Below are 14,702 nucleotides of genomic sequence, written 5' to 3' on the forward strand. Positions count from 1 at the left end.
AGTTCTACTCAAACCATCTTAAATCCTGTCCTATAAGGCATATGGGAATTAAGTGATCTGCATATCATGACAAACAGTAAATTACAATATCATGCATTTTTTAAATCATAGAATCCCTTTTCCACTATGGCCCTTTTTTTGTTTTTGAATGAGATGAATAGGGTAGAGAGGAGAGCATGCAGGACATCTGACCTGATTTGGCCTTTGATTCTAGTAAAAAAAAAGTTACACTGTCTTCAGCAAATTAACTACTCTCACTTCAATTTTCTCAGTCTTTTGGCTCAACCTTTTAACAAAGCAGGACAGATATGGCTGCCACTACCTTTCTGTGAAAGAATGTCTGCAGCAACTGTCTTTTCAATAACCCCAACATAAAATCTTAATCACAGCATCAGGGTAGAAGCAAAGCTTTCCACTTCTCAGACAGACTTCTCCTGACCTGGATGTGTCAACTATAAGTATCTGTTAACAATTCATCTACGTTTAGATATAGTGAGATATATTTACCTATATTTAGATATAGATATTTATACACTACTTATCTGTACTCTCTAAAGAGAATAACAGAAATCAAAGACTTCTCCAAAGATAGAAAACATTGATTATTTTTGTGTTCTTTAACAACAAAATTTAAACCTATGCATTAAAAGGTAAAACATTAGTAGAACATTTTGAAATCAATGACTGTACTTACCATTTTCCTTCAGATCCATAATTCTGATATGACACAGCAATATTATCATCCCTTCCATTTATGTAATGCTTTATTTCTTCTTCAGAACCCATTTTAATCTGCATAAGAAACAAAGTACCTCAGGAAAAACTATCAGAATATTTATTTAAGAGGATGTAAAGAAAACAAATTGAAAACATTTGCCCTGATTTGCTGTTTGAAACTAGCCTTTCTTCAGATTTTAAGCAGGACCCCAGTGGCATCCTCTGCATAATCCTTGGAAGTATCTCATTTCAAAGCATTTGCATTTCTGCAAGTTAGCATAATTAATACAAAAGAACCAGTAGAATGCATTTTAAAGTAGAATGAAATTTCACTGCAAATTTTTGCTCACTTTTAAAATATTCACTATCAGACACTGATCATTCGTCTCAGACAAGTAAATGTACTGACTTACCAGGAGGGCAGATCTTAATGTTTTCACCTGTTCTGGAAGGTTATTCAGCAGTCAGTAGGTCTAGCTTGGCTAGGACTGTGCAGTGAGGTTGGACTTTGTTCATTTTGTGTGAAACTTGTGAGTTTTGGGTGCATGCAGGATAATGGGTGTGTGCCAGGATTTCCCCTGGAGCCAGTTAGGGTTGTGAGGGAGTATGTGCACTAAAATCCTCCCAAAGGAAGTCTCTGTGTTAATGTATTCTTCACTCCTTCTAAGGTTACCAAGTGACCCAGGCTGGCTGTGGAGCAGCACCAAGGGCAGGCCAGCACATTGGGCACTGAACCTCACTTTCACTCTGAGGCTGAAGCCATCAAACCAAATGGGAATCACTGTGGTGACTGAGAACGGATATAAAAGCTTAAAAATGGCTCCTCCCCACCTGTATAGCATGTTGTCTTTTCCCACAGGCTGTAGCTTAGCTGAGGGGCTTAGCTGTGTCCTTCAGCACAGCTGTTGGAGCTGCCTGGAATTGGCTGGGACTGACATGGGGCCTCTCCTCACAGAGGCTGCCTCCACTTCCAGAACTGTGCCATGTAAATCCACTACACCATAACTACCCATTCCTGTAGCTGTTCAATACTTGTATTGTTTTTTTCTTCTACTATGGGGCAGGGTTGACCTCCACAGTGTTGCTCTCTGTGTTGCCCTCTGGGTACATCCCATTATGGGATATACACAGCTGCTACCCCTCCCTCCAAGTCTGATCACTATCCTGGCTCTCCAAGAACACCTGCTTCATTTTCTTGAATTTTTCGTGTTGCAGCTCAATGCTCATCTGAGTGCAGGTGGCATGTGAGCAGCCTCCAGATACAGATGCTGGTTTACCCTTCTGCTTGAGAAACCTGTGGTCCTTTCATGGCACCAACTCACTAGGAATGTCATTTCTGCATGGTTATGGGTTGTTCCTCCCTAAATTTTTGGAGAAATGGAAGGGAAAAAGCACTCCAAATAACAAATAAGGAAAACAAATAATAATAAAGCAATCAGTGGGTGGGACGAAGGGAAAAGGCAATAGAAGATGGACAGGTAAAGGAAACAACTTCAAACCAGAAAACATTTGAAGGAATGAAGAGTAGCATGGTGTCAGGTGAAGACTAGCTGTGAACAGCAAGTGGTAAGGGGAATTTAGCACCACGCCCTGCACACGGTGCAGTAACCTCTCCAGCATTATGAATTCTGCTTAAGATTCTGTTAGTGGCAGATCTGGTAGACCTTGCTGTAGCACTGATCTGAAACCCAGTATCCCCATTAAAAGATGGTGCAATTAATATATGGAATTTCTCTTTTCCTTTGAAGGGAATCGAGTTCACATATGGCACAAGGTTTCAGGGTGGAACTAATACACAGTAAATGGAGACGACCAAAGAATGCACTTCACAACCATATCACTGATTGAAACCAAACTGATAAAGTAGAAAATTGTTGATTAGTCTCTGCATTTTGGAGCTGAGTTGTGTAAGGGTAAAATAAATTAAACAGAAAAGGCCTTCTTGGCCTAAATCTCTAATTTATACCACTTCATCAGTGACATGAGTGATTTCACAGTTCTATTGTTTTTCTGTGTAGAACCAGCACAGATTGCTTTGAACTAAAGCTGTTAGTCCTATTTAATGAAGAAAATGGAACAATCTTTGGGATTAATAAACACTATTATTTTATTACATATGAAATAATCATATATAATTATTATATATATAATATACATTAGTACAGTTAAGGAATATATTTGTATGTTATTGTTGTGGTTTTATGATTTTTGGTTATCGGTATTCCACATCATAACATCATGCAGTGTACTGGGAGTTAAAGAGCAAATGCTCTAGTTCTGGGTACTTGTCCAGAAGAGAAGAAGAACTACGTTCCTCAGAAGACTGTTCGAGTACTGTTATCATTCCTGCTCAGGGGAACAGATATAAGGCCCGTAGGTCACCTGCCCTGGGTCTTCTCTGCCTTCTCTTCTCATCATGCTCACTTTTGGATCATCTCGCTGCTGCTCCTGACTGCACACAAGGCTTCAGTACTAGTGTAAGGCCTTTAACTCTTGGACAATCCTTCTCTCAATTATATTTGATTTTATTAACAATTATATTGAATTATATTGTATTACAGTGTGTTATCGTGCATTCTGATACTATATTTAGTAAATTAGTTTGTTTCTCCTCAGATCGTTGCCGCTGGTTGTTTTTTTTTTTTTTTTTTTAGTTATTCTTTCTTGTGAGGGATCCCCTGTTTCCCTTTTCCGGAGGTGTGAATTTTGCAAAAAAAATCCCTCTGCCCCACTAGTCACAGAACCGGGCCGGACCAGCCCGTAAACCGTCGACAGTCCTTTATTATATTGTTATGGCAAATTGAGTAATAACTTTTAGTGGATCAATTAACTTCATCTTAAATGAAGCACGAAGGTTAAACTCAATCTGTTGATGATACTTTGATCTGAGAGGTGGCAAAGTGTTTCTAACTCCTTTTTTTTTTTATATTTAAGGTTCAGGATATTTCTGGGGAAAAAGTTGAGAAAGTAACTTTCTAGCACTATTCTTGTAACTGTTTTCCTCTTGTGATGAATTGACTTGTTTTGATATCCTGTAATCCATACCATATGGGATGGATCTATTAATTGGTTGAATGGTTCACTCTAACTTTTCCTGCAGAGTCGGAGAATGGCAAAGGTTGGGAGGTTTCTTAATGCTATGTGTAGCCTGGTTTTGAATATCTAAAGGGATGGAGACTCCACACCCTTTCTGAGAAATCTGTTCTAGTGCTTAACTGGCCTCACAATAAAGAAGTATTTTCTCATGTTAAAATGCCTATAATGCTTATTATTTCGGAAGGGAAAAGTTACACTTTAATGTAACTGTAGCATTTTATTAATACCCTATTCTATACATTATTATAGCTGTTCTTTAAAAACAATAGGCTGCCTGAATGTAGGATGAGAGTAGTGTTGAATATAAAGCTTTTTAAAGGAATAATTCACTCAGGAAAATGATTCCTAAGCTCTATATCTCAAATCACATTACTGAAACTAAAAATACTGAAGAGGACAAGATTCACATTTTGTTTGTTTGATACTTCTCAGTCAACTTTTGTAGTGGAGAAATTATGACAGAAATAGGCTTAATACTTGAAGGTATTCATATGCTCTAAGCCAATTTATGTGCCTACCATGTCATCACTTGAAGCACAATGTCTTACAGACCATTGTTACTCTTGCCTGAAAGACTTGCCCAATATCATAAAGGAAATTAATGGCAAAATACTGATGGCTGCCCCAGCAGTACCCAACAGTGGGTCGGCAGCTTACTTCTAACCATTTCACACACAAGGACATTTTAATCTCCTTTAAGTGCTAAGATAAACTGCCTCTCTCCTCACTGCTCACCTTCAGTAGGAATGCGTAACATAGTACAAGCTTGGAAGAGCAGTTAATGTCTACAGACTTAGTTGAACACTATCCCAGATCTTACAAACTCTGACTTTAGTAATAAAACTTTCAGGACTGTAAGTTGATAGAAAAGAAAGGAGTGGGAGTAGAATAGGGTGGGAATCCTGGTCCGTGACCAACAGATGATAAGAATATTGCTTTTTGAGTTCAATACAAACAATGTCTGCATAGAGTTGGACAAAACATATGTGAAGAAGAAAAGAAAATCTAAACGAAAATGCACTTTAAAATAGTTGTTGTCTGAGCAAATGAGGCCATCATGTGGCAAATTAAAGATACAGCTACAGAGAGAAAAAAAGATTAATAGTTTTGATGACAGCTGGGAAAACACCTTTCATCATGAACACAAAGGAGGCTGATGTGAAAGTTCAGACACAGAAATTCCTCCTATCTTTCTTTTTTTCATAAGGAATTCTAGAGAAAATTTGAATTATCTTTTAGAAATTCCTTACTGATGAGGGATTCTTAGATGGAAAGAACATCCATTTTTTTCTAACAATTCTCATAATAAGAATGAGAGAAGATATAATCGCATCTTCAAAAAAAATAATAAATGTCTTCAAATGAAAACCAAGTGAGCAATTAAGTTTCTGATGATTTATCAAAGTGCTGAGGAAATTCAGGAAGTGAAATTATAAACATCTGCAAAACTAGACTGTTGTATGTTTTATTGAATCTACCTTCAAAAAGATAAACCTGTGCCCCAGGCTTCATTGGTCAGACCTTTGTTAAACATGCAGAAGGGAAGCTTGCTTAGAGAAATAAGCTTAGGCATAAGCATTTACTTTTAGTTGCTTGCAGTCCTGTCCCAGCTGCAGTATTAGAGTACTACCTCCTTAGCTAACAGCATACAGCTCACAGATAGAATGGAACAGAGATAGGAATAAGCATACAAAGACAAAAGGAAGTGTATTCACTCTACAATATAGGGACTAATAGACAGTTGTACCTGTGTGATCTGCTCTTTTTCTTACTGTTCTCTACTATTTGATATTGCACAGGTACAGTCTGTGCAATTTACTGCAAATTATTTGAAGTGGGTGCTCATTCTGTTTCTTACTTTCTGATTTCGGTTTGCTACATTAGAATAATTACAATAAAAGACACCATCCTGCATTAGAAATATCTAATGAATGAGGAATTAAACTGGAATTAAATAATTCTAGAATATGTATCCAGAAAAAAAAAAAAAAGCCTGGCTACTTGCCAATAGCAGTTATTTAGACTGTCTTTTTGTACAGTTTTAATGTACTTGTACTTTTCTGTACAAGAACTGCTGGAGTTAACAGTATTCATGGGCAGTGTGCCATGTTTTTCCCCTACTGAAAGTTTGCCTTCCTTTCAGTGACCAAATCTGCACATTAGATTGCATTTTCAGGGAGAGGAATAGGAGGATGATTTATAAATGTTCATATAGACTACAGATCTTGAGGAAAAGATTGTCTTTATGTCTGTTTGTACTTTGAATAGTCGCAAGGAATACTCATTAACAAATCTTTCAAGGTCTATGGAATTTTGCAGGTACAAATGTTGTGTTGGACAAGTATAGTAGCAAGAAACAGATGAACATATTCAAAGGATTTGCTTATAAGGAAAGGGAATTGTTTCCATTAAAGCTAGATTGACTAGGAGTCAACATCAGGATCATTGATCCCAACATGGGATAGCTAGGGAAGATGATCTGATGAAGAGACTAGCAGACATCTGTAACTGTTTTACAGTCATTGTTTGGAGTTGAGACAGTCCATAATCCTTGGAACTGGTGAATGATACTCCTTCAGAGTTTTATAAGGAAGGAACACTGGATATTATTGGTGTTCCTTCTATATCTCAGAAGTGGCTTGTTAGTAAGGTATTTATTGCATGTAGAATAGCAAATTGCCATTGTAGGGGCAAGTTGCTGGTGAATGTTGGGCAATAGGATGCTAGTATTCAACATACTGACAAGAATTTGCAGTTGGAAAAAGCTTGTGTACATAAGACACCATTTTCTTTTGAGAGCACTCTTCAGAGGATTAGCAGGAGGCCCATCATCAGGAGACCTATCAGACTGGTGAACGTAAATGCTTCTTTCTTGTTTTTCCCCCAGTCTGTGGCATATGCTTGGAAAATCATTAGGATTGCTGAGGAGATGTCAATGCTTAAAACCCTCTGAAACCTTGTTCCAAAACTAGTAGAGTAAGATGCAGAAATCTGGCGTAAGGAATGTGTGAAAAAGAATTCCAGAATATCTTCTTCCAGAAGGATAATTTGTGTAGGTGCATAAACAAGATGGGGAAGAAGGGCATATTACTCCATAATAAGAAAATGTATGTATATCATCAAGTGTCTTTGATTATTTCAGTAGGTATCCTACCAATGTGTATGAATGACTGAAGAGAAGGTGCAAAGAAGATGGGGCCAGGATCTTTTCAGTTGTTCCCAGTGCCAGGAAAAGAGACAGTGGGCAAAACTGGAACACAGTAATTTCCCTCCCGAACCCAACAGTACTTCTGTGCCATGCAGGTTCTGAAGCACTGGCACAGACTGCCAAAGAAGGCTGAGGATTTTGGAGGTCTCCAAAAGCCATTGGATGTGGTGCTGGGCAACCTGCTCAGGGTGACCCTACTTGAGCAAGGGGGTTAGGCAAAGTAACATCCAGAGGTGTCTGCCTCTGCAATCTGATTCTGTAAACACTAATCCAAACATTAGAAATCCTACCATTACAAAAATAAAAAGCCTACATGTAAAAATATAATATTAAAATTCAAAATTAAGTCTAAAAAACAGCAATTTAAATGTTTCCACTTGAATCCTCTATGTGTAATGTTAAGAAATATTAGTACCTTTCTTGCAAATTTATGATGTGTTTATATTATGATGCAGACTAATAGCCTTTCTCATGGACAAGGAGTTATTTTTTCAGGTTATAGGAAACAAACAAGTTTGGTACTCAAACCAGTGTTCAGTCGAACAGGCACAGAAGAAAAGAGATAAGTGATTGAAGAATGATCACATTAATCAGCATTCTGGAGAGCATTATTAATACACTAACCAACTTATCCATCGGCACATTCATATATGTGTGTGTATGGGTAACTGTCTACATGTAGATAGGCAGATTATACATATAATCTTAGGGAATTAGAAGTTGCTGACAGAAACATAGAAGACTGATAAAACAGGCCAGTTTTAAACTTTAAAATAGAACTTTACTTCAGAGATATTCATTAACAATACACATTGCTAATGGCAAAGTCTTAATTCCTATTATACCATATTCAAAGCAGGTAACTCTTAAAATTCATATAATAAATTAGCAATTAATATACAAAACCACAGAGCTGATGCTGTGTAGTTATAATTTCTTATCTGCTGCTTCTTTTCTTTAATATATTTAAAGCAGTCTTTCCCAGCATTTACAGTCACATTTCTTCCACAATGAGTAAGTGACCATGAGTGAGATCCTTTTTAATAGTTCTGGGGCCTTAGTTTTTAACCTATACCCATATTTCCAAGACCATATTTGCAGTAATCCCAGGATAAACCTCCACAAGAGACATCTGGATTCTAGGTCCAGTTGGCCTGCAAATTCTCATAAGTTGATAACAAGCCTAATTGGCCATAACTGAGTCCCTACACAGTCAGCATAAGGCACTGTGAAGATGAGGCTTAAGGCTTGTTCCTAGCAATAGCAACGCTGGTTTTAATGCATACAATCATATATACATACTGTTTACCAGATGTGCCTGAACAGCATTATTTTGCTAGAGTTCAAAGCCAGCTAGTATGAATTAAATTTGGCTTAGCATGCTTCTACTTTTATGGGCGTAATAGGCTTCTACTTTAGGCACAAAGTAAAGTAGTTTAAAAAATGAAAACTAGAAGTGAGAAACTGGTACATTGTTATTTCATATTTTCATAGGATTTATAAAAAGTCTTTTGTTTTGGAGGAAAAAAAGTATCAAGACTGACCAGTAATATTATGTAGTGTTGAAATAATTAGAGTGACACTTCGGAGAGAAGTACTGCCTTTAATTTACATGTTGCATGACCCACTTTGAACATTGACCAGCGAGTAGTAGAAGCCTTTTTCAGCCAGGAGCTGCTGGTGAGTCCCTTGCTCTATGACCTTGCCGTTCTGGATCACAGCAATCTTGTCAGCATTCTGGATGGTGGACAGGCGGTGAGCTATCACGATGCAGGTGCGACCTTCTCTGGCTTTATCCAGTGCTTCCTGGACAATCTGTGCAATGAACAAACCAAAAGGCAAATTAGAATCAGCTCCTCTTTCCCGCTATGGTGCAGTCTGGGTGCACCTGTTGCGTTATCTGTAGCGCAGCAAAGAGTAAGGTGACATTTCTATGGCCTTGGAGGCAGTGATGGGACAACTATTCAGGAAGTTGTATTACTTCAATTGCTGTCTGGAATAAACTATAATATAGTAGTGAGAGACAGGGAATAGCTATGACTTTAGCTTCTTGATTTAAATTTAGCCAGTGCTGGCAAGGACTGAAAACCACTGTAATGGATGATTTCTTCAAACAGTTCAATTTCTGAAGTTTGTTCCTCCTAATTCAATTTTGGCAAACAGTTTCCAATTGAAACCTGAAAAATTCCAGGCAGAGAAGAGCCTTCTTCACTGCTACTTTAATCTGCCTACTGCCATATAGGTACAATGAGAATGGTGTTTTGGGGGCAAAGGAGGACCTTAAATGTAATACAAATACATAATTTGCACAAAACACCATATTTCCAGCTTTAGGGTTTAATCTGTGGGGACAAAAATCAATAATCTGAATACAAACAAACGTGTTTAGATTCTGCTGCAGGCTCACAACCAAGTTACCTTTTCGCTTTCTGTGTCCAAGGCAGATGTAGCTTCATCCAGTAGCAGAATCTGGGGCTTACGTATAAGAGCTCGAGCAATAGCAATACGTTGTTTCTGACCACCAGAAAGCTGTGTTCCCTTGTCTCCTACACGAGTATTGTATTTCTAAAAAGAATACATTAATTTCAGTATATGAATGCAAATCCATCCTGAATTTATTTAGGCTTATTGGCCCTGGCACTGGTGATCTATAAGCTGTTTACTCATGCCAATATATTTCTTAAAAAGATGACCAGAAGTGCTATCCACCACAGATCTATAGATCTTTCACTCCAAGGCTTCTTAAAGCAACAACCCTGTATTGTTGAAAAGAAACAATCCAGAGATTGAGAGCTATTGTTGGTCAGTGAAAGTCTATGACTGGGGATAAATCCCTGACCTTAAACACCAAGCAGTCCTCCTAACCAATCAGTTAATCTAACCAACATTTATTCATCCTAAAGAAAAAAAATAGCAATGCCTAATATGTATCAGTTTCAGGCCAAAGTATATGCTGTTAATAGACAAATAGTTATATGCTGTCTCTCTATACATATACTATGGAATTGGGCAGTTCTGTTGCTAATTTAGGTATCTCACTTAAGGAAGATCAATCAGACCTCTAGACAAATTAATGTGTTGTTCACAGTAGTCTGCAACATAATATGTATTTTGTTGCAAAGAGCACTAAAATTTGTGAGACATCAGTATATATCACAAAATTTCTTTACACAGTTTAGGAAACAGCATATCTTGTTAAGAATCCTTAGAAACCAAAAGTGATCTGTAAAAAATTGAGAGGCTATGCAGTTATATTTTTTCAATCAATGCAAAAAGCAGCTTGACAATGTGAAATCAAGCTGTATAGATACAGCTTCTAACAACACCGTAGGCTGCATGCAGTTCTGAATAGGAGAGAAAAAAGATAACTTACTTCTGGCAGAGAGTCAATGAAGGAATGAATATTGGCTGCTTTCGCTGCACTAATGATTTCCTCATGGGACACCTCCCGACTGTTGTCCCCGTACGCGATGTTTTCAGCGATGGTGAAGTCGAACAGGATTGGCTCTTGTGAGACGATACCGATGTGAGATCTCAGCCACTGGATATTTAGTGTCTTTGCATCAATGTCATCAAACACCTGAAAGTTAAACATTTTAAATTTAAATCACATGAATGTACGTGTATTTAAGACTTACTGCAAATTTACAAAAACGGTGCAATTGGAGTTTCCTTAGAGATACCAGATTGAAAGTTCACACAATCCCTTCCCCTTCTTCTCCCCAGGGTTCTGAAATTTTATAATGACTACTATATAGGAGTGAGGCTAGCCCCTTCTGTTTTCTCCATTCTTTTCTTTGCTTCCATCAAGATTTTGAAGATGGCAGAAGATTTTGGAGCTACTTCAAAGAACTTTAAGTTAAACTCTTTCATTTTTTTTATTTTATTTTGCATATAAATTCCCACTGAAGGGACAGATGGACAGTAATATTCCATTAAAAATAAAAAGAGGATTTGGATTCATTCATTCATACATTTCTAAACCATGGAAGCAATAATGAATCTAATGGTAATGTAATACCTGACAATGGATAAATTTACTGCTGGATTCCTGAAGATGTCATTTGTTGACAGTTGACAACTGGCAACTCTGTGACAGTTCTGCTGAATTTTGCTATGGGTTGCTATCATTGTCTGTTAGATAAATGACAACAGAATTTTTCTACTAAGCAGATGAATTTCAAAGCGATATCCTTTTCAATCTGAATTAAAAAAATCTGGTATCTCCGAGCACATTAACATCAAAGAGAAAATGGCAATAAATGATAGTGTTACATGAAGAAAAGAATAATCAAAATTTGCTGAATAATTTGTATCATGAACTCTAGACACATTTTGAATCAAAATGGTTGAAAGCATATTTGAACACCAAGCACTTGGTAATTGGGCATACTCTCACAGATACTTCTGATAGGTAAAAATGATTTTCATCAATGTTCACTGTTTTAGGAAAAAACACCGATGGAAAATTCCATTGCTACATTATATAGTAGCATATATACTTACTAAACAGCCCTTATTAAACAAACTTTTAAGTGTTTTTATCATAATGTTTTAAAACCTTACATAATTTGCTCTGAATTCAAAGCAGTCTTCCCACTGCCATCATTAGGCTGTGGATCAAACATATTTTTACCACACAGATTTTGTTGCATTAATTAAATATAAAGTGAGTAATCGGGACTTTTATTTATAACACTTCATTGCATTTATACATCAAACATGGAAAATGCACTTCTTGTCCATAATAAAATGCTTTTAAAAGTTTATAATTATCTGTTATACTTTATCACATCACATGAAACAAAATGAACATATCCTCACTTAAAATATTGGTATAGTTTCACAAAAATACTTACAATTTCTCCACTGAGTGGATCATAAAATCTCTCAAGTAGCTGAACAACAGTGCTCTTTCCACATCCACTGCTACCAACAAGGGCCAACGTTTCTCCTTTTTCTACTGCTAGATTCAAGCCTTGGAGGATTTTGACCTCTGGTCGGTTTGGATAGTTAAATTTCACATCTTTGATCCTTGTGTTTCCCCCAAATTTTTCCTATAATTGAAATAGTATCACTATTACATCTTTAAGACAGTTTTACAGATGACAAATATTTCAAATAGAATTGTTCAAATCATTTTTTGTCCACTGAAATTAGTAGGGTTTTGCACTTTCTGCAATGCTGGCTTTAGCTCTGTGGCCTGAATCTTTGTGAAGATATAAAACTGAAGTGTAGCACTGAAATTAATAGAATATGCTTGTTAGTGTGCCCGTTGAATTCCACACAAATTCTATTGTAAGACCAGATGTTCAAAACAAATAACCTCTAACACAGTGTGGGCAATAGCTGGGCTCACAATAACAAACTTCTCCATGTTGTGTTTGAATAAAGTATCAAGAATACATCAAGATAAGGAGGTAACCAGAAGGAGATGAGAAATCAGCTTGGAGTAAGAAGAGTACTGCTCATATTGCCAACAAATAATATTGACTTTTATACATTGCTTACTTACAGGTTTCTCTCCATCCTCGCGGTAACTGTCTATTGGAGGTACTCTATTAAACAGCACAAACAAGTGGGCTGCTGATATCTTGGCTTTGGCATAGTCTGGTGCAAAAGAGCTGGTTTGTCCTAATGCCATAGCACCAAATACAACAGCTGAAAACACTCTATAGAAGAAATCAGAAACAAAAATCAACAGAGAATGGAGAAAGAAACAATGGAAATGGGGCTGCAGTCAACTTTTACTTAAAGAAAAAAGGAGACTACATTTATAAAAGAACAAAGCAGTAACCACATATTATTGCTTTAATTACTCATTTAGTTCCAGAAATTTGTTTTTGTTCTCTTCTAATGAAATGAGAGAAGAAAACCTTGATTCAAAATTCAATGTTTTTGTTACTTATTAACATAAATTTATTTAATTATTAATACTGGTTAGCTATTAAATTTCAAATGAGGCGAGGAGAAAAGTGGTCAATGAACAGCAAAATTGTATAATTCTGCTATTTCTGTGATCTCTCCTCTATGGTTCAGTGACGCCTGGGAGTCAGTGATTTATTTTTAAACTATTAAAGAGAAGAAGAAATCAAGCCTGTAACAAGGTGACAATATCCTCTGGAGTATGCTTTCATTATATTTAAGTAAAGAATAAATAAAACCTGTGTATATTCTCATAGCATGGATTCATAATATCTCTGTGTAGTAAACAAAGGTCTTGAAAAATGATTGCAAAAAAATACTTACAAAAACACAGTTTTGTACTCTATGTGTCCATTAACCACAAGATAGGCTCCAAAGCGGAAACAGCCAGCATAGGTAAAAAACATCATTGCTTGTGAAAGGGAAAAACAAAACCCAAATATGTGCGCCTTCTTCACAGAATTTCTGTAAGAAAGAAGTGTGCTATCATACTAAAGAATGCAAAAAAACGCCAGCAATTAATTGACTCAGATGCTGCTGCTAGGAATGTAAGTGTACTGATGCTTAAGTGGTGTAGACCTTTATCTCCTATTAGTCTGTGTCCAAGATTGTTTTGTTTCCAGAATTCTATTTCCAAGTATGGCTGGGAATACAGGTGCAGAAAAAGGTGTCACTTTAGCTACTATGTCTATTTATTGTCTTGCAATATCATAGCGTTAGTGCTAAAACACTTTACAGTTTAGTCTATGTGCTACTGCACCACATAAGAAGAAAAGGAAAAAAGAACAGAAATTTTAGCTTGTGGTCTCTAACATTCAGTTAACCAAGTGACAGATTTTACAATATTGCATACTTGGGAATCTGTCTTTTCAATGTAAGCAGTCAAAGTTGTTCTCTAAATTAAGATTAAGCCTGCATTTCTGATGCAGAAATGAGATTTTGGATGATAAAACAATAGGTATAACTAAAAGTAAGGCAGAGAGAAAATTTCTGGTTAGTATGAATTGTATCAGGATAAAGAAATCAAAATATTTTAATTATATTGACACCATTTGTGAGTCATATCTGTATGTTTCCTTTTGACGTAAAGAACAAGAGCCAAACTCACAAGTGTGCTCTTTTGATCTTTTCGTTAATTTCATCAATTAAATACAACGTGCTAACAAAAAGTTGCTAGCACAAGTAAAAATGTGTATTTGATTCTATAATTAAAGTTACAGATTTTTCTTTCAGTTCTTTCGTTACTTTCAACATACCTGTATGGTACAAGCAAATGTTCTCCGTACATGAGCTCAAATCTTTTTTCCCGAGTCAAACTAGCAACAGTTCGAATATTTTCTATGGCTTCTGTGGCAATCTGCAATAGAAACACAGATGTTTTAATTGGAAGTTCAGATCACATTGCAGTTCCTTACCATAACTTCATAAGTATCTACCAGAATACAGTTCTATATTTATATACATATATTTATGTATATGTATATATATATATGTTAAATTGTGGACCTTTGATATGAAAGAAAGCCTTTTAAGTTTTTGTTTTTTAGTTGATGAAATTTTCTGATAAGACTTCTCTGCTGTCTTCCAAACAGTGTGTGAAAAACTTCTAGACAGTGACAATTAAGGATACTGGATGAGAAAAAAAATGGCAATGTAGCATTCAACTTGCAGTCTACTCAATTTGGGCAATATTTAGAATATCTTGGTTATTTATATTTTGAGGGCCTAACATAGATCACAGCAGTAAATCTTTGAT

The 14,702-nt window shown here is 36.3% G+C and overlaps 2 protein-coding genes across 11 annotated transcripts in view; both read right to left on the minus strand.

Moving 5' to 3' along the window:
• Positions 1 to 1,209, minus strand: part of ABCB1LA (ATP-binding cassette, sub-family B (MDR/TAP), member 1-like A) — a 41,882-nt gene extending 40,673 nt beyond the window's left edge. For 4 of the 5 annotated variants that reach the window (XR_005857439.2, XM_040695688.2, XM_040695687.2 and 1 more), the window contains exon 1: positions 695 to 1,209. Coding sequence is in view for 4 of the 5 variants with exons in the window: in XM_040695687.2 (XP_040551621.1) it covers positions 695 to 798 (104 nt within the window). In the remaining variant the exon portion in view is untranslated. The remainder of the gene's footprint in view (positions 1 to 694) is intronic. The other variant, XM_046938334.1, reaches the window with a different exon arrangement.
• Positions 1,210 to 7,780: 6,571 nt separating this feature from the next.
• Positions 7,781 to 14,702, minus strand: part of ABCB1 (ATP binding cassette subfamily B member 1) — a 50,614-nt gene continuing 43,692 nt past the window's right edge. For all 6 annotated transcript variants that reach the window (XM_046918396.1, XM_046918384.1, XM_046918385.1 and 3 more), the window contains 7 exons: positions 14,203 to 14,303; positions 13,271 to 13,411; positions 12,537 to 12,693; positions 11,881 to 12,078; positions 10,395 to 10,601; positions 9,440 to 9,586; positions 7,781 to 8,836 (listed from right to left, as the gene is read on the minus strand). In XM_046918396.1, the coding sequence (XP_046774352.1) occupies positions 8,630 to 8,836; positions 9,440 to 9,586; positions 10,395 to 10,601; positions 11,881 to 12,078; positions 12,537 to 12,693; positions 13,271 to 13,411; positions 14,203 to 14,303 (1,158 nt within the window). In that variant the 3' untranslated portion in view covers positions 7,781 to 8,629. The remainder of the gene's footprint in view (positions 8,837 to 9,439; positions 9,587 to 10,394; positions 10,602 to 11,880; positions 12,079 to 12,536; positions 12,694 to 13,270; positions 13,412 to 14,202; positions 14,304 to 14,702) is intronic.

Source organism: Gallus gallus, chromosome 2 (assembly GCF_016699485.2).
Source record: "Gallus gallus isolate bGalGal1 chromosome 2, bGalGal1.mat.broiler.GRCg7b, whole genome shotgun sequence".
In the NCBI taxonomy this organism is placed as follows: Eukaryota; Metazoa; Chordata; class Aves; order Galliformes; family Phasianidae; genus Gallus; species Gallus gallus.